The sequence below is a fragment of the Ascaphus truei genome, chromosome 20 (genome assembly GCF_040206685.1).
Source record: "Ascaphus truei isolate aAscTru1 chromosome 20, aAscTru1.hap1, whole genome shotgun sequence".
Taxonomy (NCBI): domain Eukaryota; kingdom Metazoa; phylum Chordata; class Amphibia; order Anura; family Ascaphidae; genus Ascaphus; species Ascaphus truei.
Genome location: NC_134502.1, coordinates 3,458,992 through 3,479,026, shown reverse-complemented (window position 1 = coordinate 3,479,026; position 20,035 = coordinate 3,458,992). Strand labels below are relative to the sequence as shown.

The 20,035-nt window shown below is 55.4% G+C and overlaps 1 protein-coding gene across 1 annotated transcript in view; it reads left to right on the top strand.

Annotated features, from left to right (window-relative positions):
- Nucleotides 1–20,035, top strand: part of LOC142470659 (valine--tRNA ligase, mitochondrial-like) — a 52,890-nt gene that overhangs the window by 15,711 nt on the left and 17,144 nt on the right. The window contains 11 exon segments of the mRNA XM_075577267.1: nt 2,259–2,380; nt 4,290–4,356; nt 4,486–4,583; nt 4,707–4,788; nt 10,053–10,172; nt 12,257–12,365; nt 12,499–12,587; nt 14,063–14,105; nt 14,108–14,152; nt 15,436–15,563; nt 16,603–16,706. Of these exon segments, the coding sequence (XP_075433382.1) occupies nt 2,259–2,380; nt 4,290–4,356; nt 4,486–4,583; nt 4,707–4,788; nt 10,053–10,172; nt 12,257–12,365; nt 12,499–12,587; nt 14,063–14,105; nt 14,108–14,152; nt 15,436–15,563; nt 16,603–16,706 (1,007 nt within the window).

Genomic DNA, 20,035 nt, shown 5'->3' with positions numbered 1-20,035 from the left:
AGAGAAGGGGCTGGGATTAGTGTAGGATACTGAGTGTGTGTGTGTGTGTGGAGGAGGAGCTGTGATTAGGATATTGTGTGTGTGTGTGGTGTGTGTGTGTGTGTGTGTGAGGAGGAGGAGGAACAGGGATTAGTACAGGTTCTGTGTGTGTTTTTGTGGAGGAGCTGGGATAAGTATACGATACTGTGTGTGTGTGTGTGTGTGTGTGTGTGTGTGTGTGTGGAGGAGCTGGGATTAGTATAGGATACTGTTTGTGTGTATGTGTGTGTATCAGAGGAAGAGCAGTGATTAGTACAGGATACTGTGTGTGTATGTGTGTGTAGAGGAGTATCAGGGATTGGTACAGGATACTGTGTGTGTGGTGGAAGAGTTGGGATTAGTACAGAATACTGTGTGTGTTTGTTTGTGGAGGAGCTGGGATTAGTATAGGATTGTGTGTGTGTGTGTGTGTGTGTGTGTGTGTGTGTGTGTGTGGGAAGAGGAGTAGTAGGGATTGTCACGGGAGACCAGTACTTTTACACCGAAACCACCGGGATCACTTACTCCAGACAGGACAAAGTTGTTGAATAAAATGAGGTTTATTCTGGCACGCCAGCAGATACAACAAAGATGCACAAAACAAGATACAATACCAACTGGGGGCCTGGGGAGTAGACGCTAGGTGCAGGGGCCTGCTTCATGAAGGCTTGCCCTGTCTACTTCTCAGCCAGGACATCAGAGGGCTGATCACACAGCAGCCATTCACATGAATCTCCAGCTGGTCACTATAAAGGTCCAACCTCTTTTACAGAATGACTCAGTCTCTCAGATAGTCCTCTGAGGGAATCTCTCCACACTCCTTCCCAGGGTGTCTCTCAGTCTCTGTTAGCCTCTCTTGCTCTCAGATGCTCTCTGAAGGCAGATCTGATTCTCTGATCAGCAGCACCCCTTATATATCCCCCATGTGGCTATTCTTTACATGGGAGGGGGCTGCTGAACAATCAGAGCATGGATTAGGTTGGTGCCACAACAGCCAGAGGGCATGCTAAGAGCCCATCCCCATCCCTGATTGTTCACTCTTTCTCACCAAATGTCTGTAACACCTCCACGCTCCCAACCATTGTCTCTCCAGGAACCTCGGCTGATTAAATCACAGAGTCCTCTCCATAGAGATGACAGTAACAATGGAATATCTCGTTTGCTTTCTTGCAGGGCTGACACCCAAAGCACATTACAGAACAATGTTTATTCACTGAACGGTGGGATTGCATTTACAGGGAATAATAAATACACACTTGGAAATACATTTACACATTCCCTGTTCTTCCCCAGATATTTAAAGTACATTTGGCCAAAGTAAGCCTTACTGCAGGGGGGCGCAAACTTTTTTCCCTGCGCCCCCTGCCGGCTGTCCCCTCCCTCCCGCGCCCCCCCCAACCCCAACTTACCCTCGCACCGGCGTAATGACGTCACGTTGCCATAGCAACGTGACGTCACATGACCGCGCAGCGTCATTTTGACGCCACGTTGCCATGGCGACGCCGGGAGGAAGCCGCCGGAGCCACGGGTAAGTATGGTTTACAGAGGCCCTGCAGCTCCCCCGGCACTTAATTTAAGTGCCTTCGGGAAGCGCGCGGGGCCTCTGTAAACCCCGCGCCCCCCGTCGGCAGTCTCGCGCCCCCCCTGGGGGTCGCGCCCCACAGATTGCGCACCGCTGCCTTACTGTACAAAGGTGGCCAAGTTACATAGATTTATTGGTAGCTAGCTGGGCTTCATCCCAGTTTTGTGATTCCAGCTAGCCCTACCGTCACAGGGATTAGTACAGGATAGTGTGTGTGTGTGTGTGTGTGTGTGTGTGTGTGTGTGGAGGAGGAGCTGGGATTAGTATAGGATGCTGTGTGTGTGGAGGAGCTGGGATTAGTATAGGATACTGTTTGTGTGTGTGTTTGTATTAGAGGAAGAGCAGGGATTAGTGGAGGATACAGCGTGTGTAGAGGTGGAGGAGCAGGGATTATTATAGGATACTGTGTGTGTGTATAGAGGTGGGGCTGGAATGAGTACAGAATACTGTGTGTGTGTAGAGGAGGAGCTGTGATTAGTGCAGGATAGTGTGTGTGTGTGTGTGTGTGTGTGTGTATAGAAGAGGAGCTGTGATTAGTATAGTATACTGTGTGTATTTGTGTAGAGGAGGAACTGTGATTAGTACAGGATAGTGTGTGTGTGTGTAGAGGAGAAGCTAGGATCAGGTCAAAGATGTATTGATCCCACCCTCTTTGCAGAGTCGGCTCCCTCACTCTGCTCCAGAAACCTTCTCCCTCTGCATACCCCCTCCCAATGTCACCGGGTCCCTGCACCTTGGACACGCCCTTACGGTGGCCATCGAGGATTCCCTCGTCCGCTGGTGAGTGAGTGGGCAGAACGGCTGCCATCTTTATTTTATCCTCTTGGGGTCTCTAGAATAAGGAAAGACAAAAGAGAGAACCATCTAGAAAAGTGCTAGTTAGGTTTTTGGGAGGGACTTTGGGAGATCTGGAAAGTGGTGGGAGGAATATCTAGAAGTTCGGGGGGGTTTGCACTCATAGGGGCGGAGATTTTGAGATCTCACAATCTGTGTTTACTTCATGGGAATCCAGAAAAGCTCAGTTACATGTGTAGACGTGATCTAGAAGACCTAAAACACCTTGCTTGTGGGTGGGAGAGGCCTACAAGCCTTGCATAAGCTAAGATCTGGAAATCCTTGTTAAGAGGTTTGCAAAGTGGTCATAAGATGTTCTAGATCAGGGGTGGCCAACGCCACTCCTCAAGGGCCACCAGCAGGTCAAGGTTTTCTGGATACCCCTGCTTCAGTACAGGTGGCTCAGGCAGAATGACTGCACTGTTGGTGGTCCTTGAGGACTGGCGTTGGCCACCCCCTGATCTAGAACATCGTTGAGAGGTGGGGACTCTAGTCTTCTAGAAAGTAACAGCGGCAGGACTGTGAGACTGAACGGTCTAGGAAAGCAGGGTTGTATGTGAAGACGGGAGAGCTTCTAGAGTGTCCAACTTGCATGTAAAGAACGGTTGTATGTGAAGACGTGAGAGCTTCTAGAGTGTCCAACTTGCATGTAAAGAAGGGTTGTATGAGTTCTAGAAGACGTTGGCCAAACGTGATGTTCTAGAAACTCAAAGCCGGCAGTAGGGTGTCCACACTGGACCCTGCGTGTCCTATTCGCTCTCGCTCCAAGCTGATTTCCACGAGAGACTTGTCGGAGAAAGTCTATATCCTGAAGTTCTCTGATTTTAGAGTCTCTGGCCCGGATACGCGCAAATAACAACGACCGTCCGTGATGGCGTTGGCACACGCTTCGCGCCATGTGAAGTTGGCACTGCCTTGCATTGGCGTCAAATCACATGGTGGCGTGCCTGTGTCACCCAAAGGTGGCGTTACTCCCCACGTATAAAAGCAGAAGGATGAGGGAGTTGATGGATAACAGTTGACCACTAAGGGTTAATAGAGTTCCTTCAAATCACAATATGTTCCCAGTGAGTGAGTAGGTAGAGTAGAGCAGGTGAAGAAAACAGGTGGTTGGTTGTTCAATAATGAAAGGAATTTTTAATACAAGGTGCACACAATAAAAATCCCCTTACATGGCACTCACATTTGTTAGTGCCCTATGGGCAAATAATCTCATCTTTGCTATACTGTCTTTTTCCTCCGACACTGGATCCCTGGTGTGCGTCGTGGCTACGTCGCTTCGCGCGGCCCCCCCCGATTGCGGCCGCTGGGATTGACGCTCTGCTCGGCGCGGTGCTCTGACCTCAGTGGTTCCCGGTCCTTCGGTCTTCTTCCTCCTTCTCACTCCAACGCGTTTCGCTAGACAGGTGCTAGCTTCGTCGGGAATGCAGTAATATCTACTCTACCTACGGTTAAAATAGTCCGCCTCCTATTGGTCTGAGCAAAAACGTAGTCCGACAATGTCAATGGCCGATTCGCCAAAATCGGACTCTCAAAAACCAAATATCAGGGGCTCGTATGCGACCGGATAATAATTAAATACACAATTCTTTATAATCCCTAGACTGATACCTTAAATAATACACGGGTTTTTGGTAGCGCTGTCGCTCCGTATAAGTGCCGGCGACGGTGCATTTGTTTTGACGCGACGGCGGAGTCGCCGGCACTATAAGCGCAGCCTGACGCAGGAGATCTAGAACAGCATGAGCATGGCAGAGCGCTCTAGAACGTCACGATCCCGGGGAGATCTGCCAAATAATAACAACCTACAGTGGGGAGATCTAGAAACCCGTCCACTAAACGTTGTCTGTGACAGGAGAAGAATGCTGGGTCAGAAAGTCCTCTGGGTCCCCGGTTCCGACCACGCTGGAATTGCCACTCAGGTAAAGAGCTTGATCTCCTCTCCACCCCCTGCCCCCCTCACCACGTCCCCTGCCCCCCTCACCACGTCCCCTGCCCCCCTCACCACGTCCCCTGCCCTGTGACTCCCTGTTGGGCCCTGTCCTCCGTAGGCCGTGGTGGAGAAGAAGCTCTGGAAGGAACAAGGACTCTCGCGCCATGACGTAGGGCGGGAGGAGTTTACGGCGACCGTGTGGAAGTGGAAGGAGGAGTAAGTGCCGGCGCCGCCCTGTGGTCACTGTGTGTATTACAGGATGGGTCCTTTTTATATGAATGGGCGTGTCTATATTTTGTTTTTCTCTAGTTTCAGAATATATATATCTTATTTTTTTAGGAAAGGCGAAGAAATTTATCATCAACTCCAATCCCTTGGAGCTTCGCTGGACTGGGACAGGAGCTGCTTTACAATGGACCAAGTATGTCACCCTACTGTCTGTGTCACTGTGTCACCCTGCGGGGGGAGGGACAAACTCATAGCTCCCTTCTGTATGTGTCACTGTGTCACCCTGCGGGGGGAGGGACAGCCTCATAGGTCCCTACTGTCTGTGTCACTGTGTCACCCTGCGGGGGGAGGGACAAACTCATAGCTCCCTTCTGCATGTGTCACTGTGTCACCCTGCGGGGGGAGGTACAGACTCATAGCTCCCTTCTGTCTGTGTCACTGTGTCACCCTGCGGGGGAGGGACAGACTCATAGCTCCCTTCTGTCTGTGTCACTGTGTCACCCTGCGGGGGAGGGACAGACACATAGCTCCCTTCTGTCTGTGTCACTGTGTCACCCTGCGGGGGGGAGGGACAGGCTCATAGCTCCCTTCTGTCTGTGTCACTGTGTCACCCTGCGGGGGGAGGGACAGTCTCATAGCTCCCTTCTGTCTGTGTCACTGTGTCACCCTGCGGGGGAGGGACAGACACATAGCTCCCTTCTGTCTGTGTCACTGTGTCACCCTGCGGGGGGGAGGGACAGGCTCATAGCTCCCTTCTGTCTGTGTCACTGTGTCACCCTGCGGGGGGAGGGACAGGCTCATAGCTCCCTTCTGTCTGTGTCACTGGGTCACCCTGCGGGGGGAGGGACAGACTCATAGCTCCCTTCTGTCTGTCACTGTGTCACCCTGCGGGGGGAGGGACAGACTCATAGCTCCCTTCTGTCTGTGTCACTGTGTCACCCTGCGGGGGAGGGACAGCCTCATAGCTCCCTTCTGTCTGTGTCACTGTGTCACCCTGCGGGGGGAGGTACAGACTCATAGCTCCCTTCTGTCTGTGTCACTGTGTCACCCTGCGGGGGGAGGGACAGACTCATAGCTCCCTTCTGTCTGTGTCACTGTGACACCCTGCGGGGGGGGGGGGGGGGGGGGGGGGACAGACACATAGCTCCCTTCTGTCTGTGTCACTGTGTCACCCTGCGGGGGGAGGGACAGCCTCATAGCTCCATTCTGTCTGTGTCACTGGGTCACCCTGCGGGGGGAGGGACAGACTCATAGCTCCCTTCTGTCTGTGTCACTGTGTCACCCTGCGGGGGGAGGGACAGACTCATAGCTCCGTTCTGTCTGTGTCACTGTATCACCCTGCGGGGGGAGGGACAGACACATAGCTCCCTTCTGTCTGTCACTGTGTCACCCTGCGGGGGGAGGGACAGACTCATAGCTCCCTTCTGTCTGTGTCACTGTGTCAGCCTGCGGGGGGAGGGACAGACTCATAGCTCCCTTCTGTCTGTGTCACTGTCTCACCCTGCGGGGGAGGGACAGACTCATAGCTCCCTTCTGTCTGTGTCACTGTGTCACCCTGCGGGGGGAGGGACAGACTCATAGCTCCCTTCTGTCTGTGTCACTGTGTCACCCTGTGGGGGGAGGGACAGACTCATAGCTCCCTTCTGTCTGTGTCACTGTGTCACCCTGCAGGGGAGGGACAGACTCATAGCTCCCTTCTGTCTGTGTCACTGTGTCACCCTGCGGGGGGAGGGACAGACACATAGCTCCCTTCTGTCTGTGTCACTGTGTCACCCTGCGGGGGGAGGGACAGACTCATAGCTCCCTTCTGTCTGTGTCACTGTGTCACCCTGCGGGGGGAGGGACAGACTCATAGCTCCCTTCTGTCTGTGTCACTGTGTCACCCTGCGGGGGAGGGACAGTCTCATAGCTCCCTTCTGTCTGTGTCACTGTGTCACCCTGCGGGGGGAGGGACAGTCTCATAGCTCCCTTCTGTCTGTGTCACTGTGTCACCCTGCGGGGGGGAGGGACAGACTCATAGCTCCCTTCTGTCTGTGTCACTGTCTCACCCTGCGGGGGGAGGGACAGACTCATAGCTCCCTTCTGTCTGTGTCACTGCGACACCCTGCGGGGGGAGGGACAGACTCATAGCTCCCTTCTGTCTGTGTCACTGCGACACCCTGCGGGGGGAGAGACAGTCTCCTAGCTCCCTTCTGTCTGTGTCACTGTGTCACCCTGCGGGGGGAGGGACAGACTCATAGCTACCTTCTGTCTGTGTCACTGTGTCACCCTGTGGGGCGAGGGACAGACTCATAGCTCCCTTCTGTCTGTGTCACTGTGTCACCCTGCGGGGGGAGGGACAGACTCATAGCTCCCTTCTGTCTGTGTCACTGTGTCACCCTGCGGGGGGAGGGACAGACTCATAGCTCCCTTCTGTCTGTGTCACTGTATCACCCTGCGGGGGGAGGGACAGACTCATAGCTCCCTTCTGTCTGTGTCACTGTGTCACCCTGCGCGGGGGAGGGACAGACTCATAGCTCCCTTCTGTCTGTGTCACTGTATCACCCTGCGGGGGGAGGGACAGACTCATAGCTCCCTTCTGTCTGTGTCACTGTGTCACCCTGCGGGGGGAGGGACAGACTCATAGCTCCCTTCTGTCTGTGTCACTGTGTCACCCTGCGGGGGGAGGGACAGACTCATAGCTCCCTTCTGTCTGTGTCACTGTGTCACCCTGCGGGGGGAGGGACAGACTCATAGCTCCCTTCTGTCTGTGTCACTGTGTCACCCTGCGGGGGGAGGGACAGACTCAGAGCTCCCTTATGTCTGTGTCACTGTGTCACCCTGCGGGGGAGGGACAGACTCATAGCTCCCTTCTGTCTGTGTCACTGTGTCACCCTGCGGGGGGAGGGACAGACTCATAGCTCCCTTCTGTCTGTGTCCCTGTGTCACCCTGCGGGGGGAGGGACAGGCTCATAGCTCCCTTCTGTCTGTGTCACTGTGTCACCCTGCGGGGGGAGGGACAGGCTCATAGCTCCCTTCTGTCTGTGTCACTGTATCACCTTGTGGGGGGAGGGACAGACTCATAGCTCCCTTCTGTCTGTGTCACTGTGTCACCCTGCGGGGGAGGGACAGGCTCATAGCTCCCTTCTGTCTGTGTCACTGTGTCACCCTGCGGGGGGAGGGACAGACTCATAGCTCCCTTCTGTCTGTGTCACCCTGCGGGGGAGGGACAGCCTCATAGCTCCCTTCTGTCTGTGTCACTGTGTCACCCTGCGGGGGGAGGGACAGCCTCATAGCTCCCTTCTGTCTGTGTCACTCTGTCACCCTGCGGGGGGAGGGACAGACTCATAGCTCCCTTCTGTCTGTGTCACTGTCTCACCCTGCGGGGGGAGGGACAGACTCATAGCTCCCTTCTGTCTGTGTCACTGGGTCACCCTGCGGGGGGAGGGACAGACTCATAGCTCCCTTCTGTCTGTCACTGTGTCACCCTGCGGGGGGAGGGACAGACTCATAGCTCCCTTCTGTCTGTGTCACTGTGTCACCCTGCGGGGGAGGGACAGCCTCATAGCTCCCTTCTGTCTGTCACTGTGTCACCCTGCGGGGGAGGGACAGACTCATAGCTCCCTTCTGTCTGTGTCACTGTGTCACCCTGCGGGGGGAGGGACAGACTCATAGCTCCCTTCTGTCTGTGTCACTGTGTCACCCTGCGGGGGAGGGACAGACTCATAGCTCCCTTCTGTCTGTGTCACTGTGTCACCCTGCGGGGGGAGGTACAGACTCATAGCTCCCTTCTGTCTGTGTCACTGTGTCACCCTGCGGGGGGAGGGACAGACTCATAGCTCCCTTCTGTCTGTGTCACTGTGTCACCCTGCGGGGGAGGGACAGACTCATAGCTCCCTTCTGTCTGTGTCACTGTGTCACCCTGCGGGGGGAGGGACAGACTCATAGCTCCCTTCTGTCTGTGTCACTGTGTCACCCTGCGGGGGGAGGGACAGTCTCATAGCTCCCTTCTGTCTGTGTCACTGTGTCACCCTGCGGGGGGAGGAACAGACTCATAGCTCCCTTCTGTCTGTGTCACTGTGTCACCCTGCGGGGGGAGGGACAGTCTCATAGCTCCCTTCTGTCTGTGTCTCTGTGTCACCCTGCGGGGGAGGGACAGACTCATAGCTCCCTTCTGTCTGTGTCACTGTGTCACCCTGCGGGGGGAGGGACAGACTCATAGCTCCCTTCTGTCTGTGTCACTGTGTCACCCTGCGGGGGAGGGACAGACTCATAGCTCCCTTCTGTCTGTGTCACTGTGTCACCCTGCGGGGGGAGGGACAGTCTCCTAGCTCCCTTCTGTCTGTGTCACTGTGTCACCCTGCGGGGGAGGGCCAGACACATAGCTCCCTTCTGTCTGTGTCACTGTGTCACCCTGCGGGGGGAGGGACAGACTCATAGCTCCCTTCTGTCTGTGTCACTGTGTCACCCTGCGGGGGGAGGGACAGACTCATAGCTCCCTTCTGTCTGTGTCACTGTGTCACCCTGCGGGGGGGAGGGACAGACTCATAGCTCCCTTCTGTCTGTGTCACTGGGTCACCCTGCGGGGGGAGGGACAGACTCATAGCTCCCTTCTGTCTGTGTCACTGTGTCACCCTGCGGGGGGAGGGACAGTCTCATAGCTCCCTTCTGTCTGTGTCACTGTGTCACCCTGCGGGGGGAGGGACAGACTCATAGCTCCCTTCTGTCTGTGTCACTGTGACACCCTGCGGGGGGAGGGACAGACTCATAGCTCCCTTCTGTCTGTGTCACTGTGTCACCCTGCGGGGGGAGGGACAGACTGATTGCTCCCTTCTGTCTGTGTCACTGTGTCACTGTGTCACCCTGCGGTGGGAGGAACAGACTCATAGCTCCCTTCTGTCTGTGTCACTGTGTCACCCTGCGGGGGGAGGGACAGACTCATAGCTCCCTTCTGTCTGTGTCACTGCGTCACCCTGCGGGGGGAGGGACAGTCTCCTAGCTCCCTTCTGTCTGTGTCACTGTGTCACCCTGCGGGGGGAGGGACAGACTCATAGCTCCCTTCTGCCTGTGTCACTGTGTCACCCTGCGGGGGGGAGGGACAGACTCATAGCTCCCTTCTGTCTGTGTCACTGTGTCACCCTGCGGGGGAGGGACAGACTCATAGCCCCCTTCTGTCTGTGTCACTGTGTCACCCTGCGGGGGAGGGACAGACTGATTGCTCCCTTCTGTCTTTGTCACTGTGTCACCCTGCGGGGGGAGGGACAGGCTCATAGCTCCCTTCTGTCTGTGTCACTGTGTCACCCTGCGGGGGGAGGGACAGACTCATAGCTCCCTTCTGTCTGTGTCACTGTGTCACCCTGCGGGGGGAGGGACAGACTCATAGCCCCCTTCTGTCTGTGTCACTGTGTCACCCTGCGGGGGGAGGGACAGACTCATAGCTCCCTTCTGTCTGTGTCACTGTGTCCCTCTCACATTCAGGGCTTCTCTCGAGCGGTCTCGGAGGCCTTTGTCCGCCTGTATGAGGGTGGGTTGGTGTCCCGCCGACGCCGTCTCGTGAACTGGTCCTGTGCTCTACGCTCTGCTATATCTGACATAGAGGTGAGGCTTAAAACCAGAGACAGAACATGAAACACAGACAGAGCTCAGTGCACATCCAGTGAAACCTATACACGGTACAGTGCCTAATATATATGTATAGATATCTATTAAGTAAAATGGTCTTTTAGTTTAACATTTTGTCCAAAATTGTTGTAAGCCCCTGAGCCACTGCACGGCAGACCACAATTCAGGGGTCCCTAACACTAATATAAACTCTTAATAACCTGTGCAATAACAGGAAGAATGATTTATAGTAAATCTGTCAATATTAGTTGCAAAGTTCTGAGTCTGACTTTAGCTTTTATTAACCTGTACATTACCAGGAAAAGCACTCTGTTTTAGAGTTGTCACAATCATACTGTAAGCAAACAAGTTCCCCTGAGTGGGAGATGCTATGGAGTGAGCTTTTAACCATTTAAATGTGGGAGGGGGTGAGCTTCAACAAGACAGGAAGAGCCACCCTCCAATCAGCTAAGACCAGCTAAACAAGAATTGTAAAACATACAGGACACCCACAAGCTCATATTAAACCCCCAAATTAACCACAACATATATATAACAAGTGTCACAGAGGAGTGCTACTGAGCATAGAGGTGAGGCATCAGGAGGACTCTTTTTTTGTGAGTTATGTATCTAATTCTCTTCACTCTCTTTATCCCACTCTCCCCTCCCTTCTTCTTCTCTCCCTTCCTTCTTCTACAGCCCTCTCCCTCCCTCTCTCTCCCTCCCTCTCTCTCTCCCCTCTCTCTCTCCCTCTCTCTCTCTCCCCCTCTCTCTCTCTCCCCCCCTCTCTCTCTCTCCCCCCTCTCTCCTCTCTCCCTCCCCCTCCCTCTCCCTCCCTCCCTCTCTCCCCCCCCCTCTCTCTCCCCCCCCTCGCTCTCATTCCCCCCCTCGCTCTCATTCCCCCCTCGCTCTCTCTCCCCCCTTCGCTCTCATTCCCCCCTCGCTCTCCCCCCCTCGCTTTCTCCCCCCCTCGCTCTCTCCCCCCTCGCTCTCTCTCCCCCCTCGCTCTCTCTCCCCCCTCGCTCTCTCTCTCTCCCCCCCTCGCTCTCTCTCCCCCCCCTCGCTCTCTCTCCCCCCCCTCGCTCTCTCTCCCCCCCCTCACTCTCTCTCCCCCCCTCGCTCTCTCTCCCCCCCTCGCTCTCTCTCCCCCCCCTCGCTCTCTTTCCCCCCCCCTCGCTCTCTTTCCCCCCCTCGCTCTCTTTCCCCCCCTTCGCTCTCTTTCCCCCCCTCGCTCTCTTTCCCCCCCTCGCTCTCTTTCCCCCCCTCGCTCTCTTCCCCCCCCTCGCTCTCTTCCCCCCCCTCGCTCTCTTCCCCCCCTCGCTCTCTTCCCCCCCCCTCGCTCTCTTCCCTCCCCTCGCTCTCTCTCCCCCCCTCGCTCTCTCTCCCCCCCTCGCTCTCTCTCCCCCCCTCGCGCTCTCTCCCCCCCTCGCTCTTTCTCCCCCCTCGCTCTCTCTCCCCCCCCTCGCTCTCTCCCCCGCCCCCCCGCTCTCTCCCCCCTTGCTCTCTCCCCCCTCGCTCTCTCCCCCCCTCGCTCTCTCCACCCCCCGCTCTCTCCCCCCTCGCTCTCTCCCCCCCTCGCTCTCTTCCCCCCCCCTCGCTCTCTTCCCCCCCCTCGCTCTCTCCCCCCCCTCGCTCTCTTCCCCCCCCTCGCTCTCTTCCCCCCCTCGCTCTCTCCCCCCCTCGCTCTCTTCCAACCCCCTCGCTCTCTTCCCCCCCCCCTCGCTCTCTCTTCCCCCCTCGCTCTCTCTCCCCCCCTCGCTCTCTCCCCCCTCACTCTCTCTCCCCCCCTCGCTCTCTTTCCCCCCCTTCGCTCTCTTTCCCCCCCCCTTCGCTCTCTTTCCCCCCCCCCCTCGCTCTCTTTCCCCCCCTCGCTCTCTTTCCCCCCCTCGCTCTCTTTCCCCCCCTCGCTCTCTCTTCCCCCCCTCGCTCTCTCTTCCCCCCCCCTCGCTCTCTTTCCCCCCCTCGCTCTCTTTCCCCCCCTCGCTCTCTCTTCCCCCCCCCTCGCTCTCTCTTCCCCCCCTTGCTCTGCTCTCTCAGCCCTGACCCTGTATAACACACACACTGGTGTCTCTGCCCTGCAGGTAGAGGGCAAACAGCTGACCGGTAAGACGTATCTCTCGGTCCCTGGCTACCACAGGAAGATTCCCTTTGGGCTCCTGTTCAACTTCGCTTACCCCACCGAAGAGGGAGGTAAAATACCCAGAATCCATCCACTTCTCCCCCACGGCTCTCTGTGTCACGGCTCTCTCCTTTACTCTCTCTCTACCTCTCTTCCCCCCCCCCACCAAAATAAATATTCTACCTTTCACTCTTCCTCTCTAAGATGATGAGATTTCGGTGGCCACCACCCGTCCGGAGACCATGTTGGGTGACACGGCGGTGGCCGTTCACCCAGATGACTCCAGATACCTGGTGAGTTTTTGTAGAGGTCTGCTACCGTGATGGTCCCGGGGACATTAATAAACCCTTGTTGGCCCTGAGACAAAAGGTCTAGAGGGGTTGAGGAGGGACCTCTCATAAGAAGAGAGGGAGGACGAATGAGGGAGATGGAGAGAGGGGAAGAGGAAAGGACGAATGAGGGGGATGGAAGAGATGGGGTGATAGAGAGTGAGGGAGGGAGAGCGATGGCGTGGATGGATGGAGAAATGGTTGCAGAGAGACATAGATGGAGTTTGATAAGGAAGTATGGAGAAATCGGAGTAACGGAGGGAGAATGTGGATGGAGGCACACTGATGGCCGGACGCTCCGTTTGCTGGCTTGCCGGGCGCTCCGTTTGCCGGCTGGCCGGGCGCTCCGTTTGCCGGCTGGCCGGACGCTCAGTTTGCCGGCTGGCCGGGCGCTCCGTTTGCCGGCTGGCCGGACGCTCCGTTTGCCGGCTGGCCGGACGCTCCGTTTGCCGGCTGGCCGACGCTCCGTTTGCCGGCTGGCCGGACGCTCCGTTTGCCGGCTGGCCGGACGCTCCGTTTGCCGGCTGGCCGGACGCTCCGTTTGCCGGCTGGCCGGACGCTCCGTTTGCCGGCTGGCCGGACGCTCCGTTTGCCGGCTGGCCGGACGCTCCGTTTGCCGGCTGGCCGGATGCTCCTTTTGCCGGCTGGCCGGACGCTCCTTTTGCCGGCTGGCCGGACGCTCCGTTTGCCGGCTGGCCGGACCCTCCGTTTGCCGGCTGGCCGGACCCTCCATTTGCCGGCTGGCCGGACCCTCCTTTTGACGGCCGGACAGCTAGCCACACCGGAATAGATGTAACAAATCGAGACACATGGACACAAGGGTAGACAGAGACCAATGTTTGGAACGATAGATGGATAATAGAAGTGTGAGATCATATTATTATATCATATAATACAGTGATTCCCAACAGTGGATCTGTCGAGGGGGGCGTCTCCAAGGGGTTCGGACACAATTACTGCAATGGCAGATCCCCGGCAGCATAGCGGGGTCCCGAGCCCGTGTGGGGACTGGGCACCTAGCAAGACCCCAAACTGCACCTTCAGGTGGGGGGGGGGGGCTGTAGCTGCCCCTTACAGCAGGGCCTTCCAAAGTCGCTTCCCACAATGCTTTGCATCCGCAGCAGTTTGGGGCCTTACGAAGCGTTGGTTAAGGACGCCGCCCGGCCTGGGATTGGTCCCACAGGTTTGTCGGCGCCTGTCCGATGAGTCGGCGATGAGATTTATTAATTTGGGGTTCGCGGGACGTATATTGTCCAGCAGGGGTTAGCGCAGTGTAAAAAATGACTGGGAACCACTGATATATAATGAATATATATTATAAGGGGGGTGTTCTTATAACGGTGTCCCTCCTATGAGAACGGGCACATCGGGGGCTGGGAGGAAATGTTCCTAAAAGGGGGGTGTTCTTATAACCGGGTTTATTTTTTTGCCCCCTCCAGAGGTTCCATGGGACGAGGCTGCGCCACCCCTTTACGGGGCAGTTGATCCAGTTGTTACCCACAACCTCGTGGACCCAGGGTTCGGCACAGGTAATGGTAGCCCAGGCTGGCGGGATCGGCCTGTGTCTCGTCTCCTTACAAGCAACAGTGGCTGCCGCGGAAGGCATTTCACCAACAAAGCTGTGGATTGGCCGGGCTCATTGTCAGTCGCACACTAAGCCCCACCCCTTTTCAGCTATTGGAATGTTCCATTCACCCACAGTTCACAGGGGAGCTCGCCTTACCTCCTGGCACAGGAGGGATATACAGAGCCTGGCACCTCTAGGGCTGGCACAGGGAGGTATACAGAGCCTGGCACCTCTAGGGCTGGCACAGGGAGGTACAGAGCCTGGCACCTCTAGGAATGGCACAGGGAGGTATACAGAGCCTGGCACCTCTAGGGCTGACACGGGGTGGTATACAGAGCCTGGCACCTCTAGGGCTGGCACGGGGTGGTATACAGAGCCTGGTACCTCTAGGGCTGGCACAGGGGGTATACAGAGCCTGGCACCTCTAGGAATGGCACGGGGAGGTATACAGAGCCTGGCACCTCTAGGGCTGGCACGGGGTGGTATACAGAGCCTGGTACCTCTAGGGCTGGCACAGGGGGTATACAGAGCCTGGCACCTCTAGGGCTGGCACAGGGGGATATACAGAGCCTGGCACCTCTAGGGCTGGCACAGGGGGATATACAGAGCCTGCCACCTCCAGGGCTGGCACAGGGGGATATGGAGACAGGCACCTCTAGGGCTGGCACAGGGGGATATACAGAGCCTGGCACCTCTAGGGCTGGCACAGGGGGATATACAGAACCTGGCACCTCTAGGGCTGGCACAGGGGGATATACAGAGCCTGGCACCTCTAGGGCTGGCACAGGGGGATATGGAGACAGGCACCTCTAGGGCTGGCACAGGGGGATATACAGAGCCTGGCACCTCTAGGGCTGGCACAGGGGTTATACAGAGCCTGGCACCTATAGGGCAGGCACGGGATATGGAGACAGGCACCTCTAGGACTGGCACAGGGGGATATACAGAGCCTGGCACCTCTAGGACTGGCACAGGGAGATATACAGAGCCCGGCACCTTTAGGGCAGGCACGGGATATGGAGACAGGCACCTCTAGGGCTGGCACAGGGGGATATACAGAGCCTGGCACCTCTAGAGCTGGCACAGGGTGATATACAGAGCCTGGCACCTCTAGGGCTGGCACAGGGGGATATACAGAGCCTGGCACCTCTAGGACTGGCACAGGGAGATATACAGAGCCCGGCACCTCTAGGGCAGGCACGGGATATGGAGACAGGCACCTCTAGGACTGACTGTCACCTGTAGGAGCAGTGAAGGTTACCCCGGCCCACAGCCTGATGGATTTTGAGCTGGCGCAGGACCTGGCGCTGCCGGCGGTGTCTGTGATCAGTGAGGATGGGACAGTGACGGAGGCCGGCGGAGACTGGATCAGGGTACAGAGCGCCCACACTCCTCTTCCTTTCTCACCTCTCTCTCTTTCTCTCTCGCTCTCTTTCTCTCTCTCTCTCTTTCTCTCTCTCTTTCTCTCTCTCTCTCTTTCTCTCTCGCTCTCTTTCGCTCTCGCTCTCTTTCGCTCTCGCTCTCTTTCGCTCTCGCTCTCTTTCGCTCTCGCTCTCTTTCGCTCTCGCTCTCTTTCGCTCTCGCTCGCTTTCGCTCTCGCTCGCTTTCGCTCTCGCTCGCTTTCGCTCTCGCTCTCGCTCTCTTTCGCTCTCGCTCTCTTTCGCTCTCGCTCTCTTTCGCTCTCGCTCTCTTTCGCTCTCGCTCTCTTTCGCTCTCGCTCTCTTTCGCTCTCTGCCCCCTCTTCTCTCTCTGCCCCCTCTTCTCTCTCTGCCCCCTCTTCTCTCTCTGCCCCCTCTTCTCTCTCTGCCCCCTCTTCTCTCTCTGCCCCCTCTTCTCTCTCTGCCCCCTCTTCTCTCTCTGCCTTCTCTCTCTCTCTGCCTTCTCTCTCTCTCTGCCCTCTCTCTCTCTCTTTCTCTCTTTCTCTTTCTCTCTCTCTCTCTCTCTCTCTCTCTCTCTGCCCCCTCTTCTCTCTCTCTCTGCCCCCTCTTCTCTCTCTCTGCCCCCTCTTCTCTCTCTCTGCCCTCTCTCTCTGCCCTCTCTCTCTCTCTCTCTCTCTCTCCCTCTCTCTCTCTGCACTCTCTCTCTCTCTCTCTCTCTCTCTCTCTCTGCACTCTCTCTCTCTGCCCTCTTTTCTCTTTCTTTCGCTCTCTCTCTGCCCCCTCTTCTCTCTCTCTGCCCTCTCTCTCTCTGCCCTCTCTCTCTGCCCTCTCTCTCTCTCTCTCTCTCTCTCTCCGCACTCTCTCTCTCCGCCCTCTCTCTCTCTGCCCTCTCTCTCTGCCCTCTCTCTCTGCCCTCTCTCTCTCTCTCTGCCCTCTCTCTCTCTCTGCCCTCTCTCTCTCTTTCTCTCTCTCTCTGCCCCCCCTTCCCACCTCTCTCTTTCTCTCTCTCACACACTTTCTCCATCTCTCTCAGGGTGTGAAGAGGTTTGATGCCAGAGAGCAGATCCTGGACAGTCTGCGAGAGAGAGGACTCTACAGAGGCAGCCGTGAGCACGCCATGCTGCTTCCAGTCTGCAGGTATACAGTGTAACGCGGGTATATCATGCCATGCTGCTGCCAGTCTGCAGGTATACAGTGTAACGCGGGTATATCATGCCATGCTGCTGCCAGTCTGCAGGTATACAGTGTAACGCGGGTATATCATGCCATGCTGCTGCCAGTCTGCAGGTATACAGTGTAACGCGGGTATATCATGCCATGCTGCTGCCAGTCTGCAGGTATACAGTGTAACGCGGGTATATCATGCCATGCTGCTGCCAGTCTGCAGGTATACAGTGTAACGCGGGTATATCATGCCATGCTGCTCCAGTCTGCAGGTATACAGTGTAACGCGTCACGGTGTATATTCCCATGGGTATATCATGCCATGCTGCTGCCAGTCTGCAGGTATACAGTGTAACGCGTCACTGTGTATATTCCCATGGGTATATCATGCCATGCTGCTGCCAGTCTGCAGGTATACAGTGTAACGCGCTCACGGTGTATATTCCCATGGGTATATCATGCCATGCTGCTTCCAGTCTGCAGGTATACAGTGTAACGCGCTCACTGTGTATATTCCCATGGGTATATCATGCCATGCTGCTCCCAGTCTGCAGGTATACAGTGTAACGCGTCACTGTGTATATTCCCATGGGTATATCATGCCATGCTGCTCCAGTCTGCAGGTATACAGTGTAACGCGTCACTGTGTATATTCCCATGGGTATATCACGCCATGCTGCTTCCAGTCTGCAGGTATAAAAGTGTAACGCGTCACGGTGTATATTCCCATGGGTATATCACGCCATGCTGCTTCCAGTCTGCAGGTATACAGTGTAACGTGTCACTGTGTATATTCCCATGGGTATATCATGCCATGCTGCTTCCAGTCTGCAGGTATACAGTGTAACGCGCTCACTGTGTATATTCCCATGGGTATAACATGCCATGCTGCTGCCAGTCTGCAGGTATACAGTGTAACGTGTCACTGTGTATATTCCCATGGTATATCATGCCATGCTGCTGCCAGTCTGCAGGTATACAGTGTAACGCGCTCACTGTGTATATTCCCATGGGTATAACATGCCATGCTGCTTCCAGTCTGCAGGTATACAGTGTAACGTGTCACTGTGTATATTCCATGGTTATATCATGCCATGCTGCTGCCAGTCTGCAGGTATACAGTGTAACGTGTCACTGTGTATATTCCCATGGGTATATCACGCCATGCTGCTGCCAGTCTGCAGGTATACAGTGTAACGCGTCACGGTGTATATTCCCATGGGTATATCATGCCATGCTGCTGCCAGTCTGCAGGTATACAGTGTAACGCGCTCACTGTGTATATTCCCATGGGTATAACATGCCATGCTGCTGCCAGTCTGCAGGTATACAGTGTAACGCGTCACGGTGTATATTCCCATGGGTATATCATGCCATGCTGCTGCCAGTCTGCAGGTATACAGTGTAACGCGCTCACGGTGTATATTCCCATGGGTATAACATGCCATGCTGCTGCCAGTCTGCAGGTATACAGTGTAACGTGCTCACGGTGTATATTCCCATGGGTATATCATGCCATGCTGCTTCCAGTCTGCAGGTATACAGTGTAACGCGCTCACGGTGTATATTCCCATGGGTATATCATGCCATGCTGCTTCCAGTCTGCAGGTATACAGTGTAACGTGTCACTGTGTATATTCCCATGGGTATATCACGCCATGCTGCTTCCAGTCTGCAGGTATACAGTGTAACGTGTCACTGTGTATATTCCCATGGGTATATCATGCCATGCTGCTGCCAGTCTGCAGGTATACAGTGTAACGCGCTCACTGTGTATATTCCCATGGGTATATCATGCCATGCTGCTTCCAGTCTGCAGGTATACAGTGTAACGTGTCACTGTGTATATTCCCATGGGTATATCATGCCATGCTGCTGCCAGTCTGCAGGTATACAGTGTAACGCGCTCACGGTGTATATTCCCATGGGTATATCATGCCATGCTGCTTCCAGTCTGCAGGTATACAGTGTAACGCGCTCACTGTGTATATTCCCATGGGTATATCATGCCATGCTGCTGCCAGTCTGCAGGTATACAGTGTAACGCGTCACGGTGTATATTCCCATGGGTATATCATGCCATGCTGCTGCCAGTCTGCAGGTATACAGTGTAACGCGTCACTGTGTATATTCCCATGGGTATATCAGGCCATGCTGCTGCCAGTCTGCAGGTATACAGTGTAACGCGCTCACTGTGTATATTCCCGTGGGTATATCATGCCATGCTGCTCCCAGTCTGCAGGTATACAGTGTAACGCGCTCACGGTGTATATTCCAGTGGGTATAACATGCCATGCTGCTGGCAGTCTGCAGGTATACAGTGTAACGTGTCACGGTGTATATTCCCATGGGTATATCATGCCATGCTGCTCCCAGTCTGCAGGTATACAGTGTAACGCGCTCACTGTGTATATTCCCATGTGTATATCATGCCATGCTGCTGCCAGTCTGCAGGTATACAGTGTAACACGTCACTGTGTATATTCCCATGGGTATATCATGCCATGCTGCTGCCTGTCTGCAGGTAACAGTGTAACGCGCTCACGGTGTATATTCCCATGGGTATATCATGCCATGCTGCTGCCAGTCTGCAGGTATACAGTGTAACACGTCACTGTGTATATTCCCATGGGTATATCATGCCATGCTGCTGCCAGTCTGCAGGTATACAGTGTAACACGTCACGGTGTATATTCCCATGGGTATATCATGCCATGCTGCTCCCAGTCTGCAGGTATACAGTGTAACGCGTCACTGTGTATATTCCCATGGGTATATCATGCCATGCTGCTGCCAGTCTGCAGGTATACAGTGTAACACGTCACTGTGTATATTCCCATGGGTATATCATGCCATGCTGCTGCCAGTCTGCAGGTATACAGTGTAACACGTCACGGTGTATATTCCCATGGGTATATCATGCCATGCTGCTCCCAGTCTGCAGGTATACAGTGTAACACGTCACGGTGTATATTCCCATGGGTATATCATGCCATGCTGCTTCCAGTCTGCAGGTATACAGTGTAACGCGTCACGGTGTATATTCCCATGGGTATATCATGCCATGCTGCTGCCAGTCTGCAGGTATACAGTGTAACGTGCTCACGGTGTATATTCCCATGGGTATATCATGCCATGCTGCTTCCAGTCTGCAGGTATACAGTGTAACGCGTCACTGTGTATATTCCCATGGGTATATCATGCCATGCTGCTCCCAGTCTGCAGGTATACAGTGTAACGCGCTCACTGTGTATATTCCCATGGGTATGTCATGCCATGCTGCTGCCAGTCTGCAGGTATAC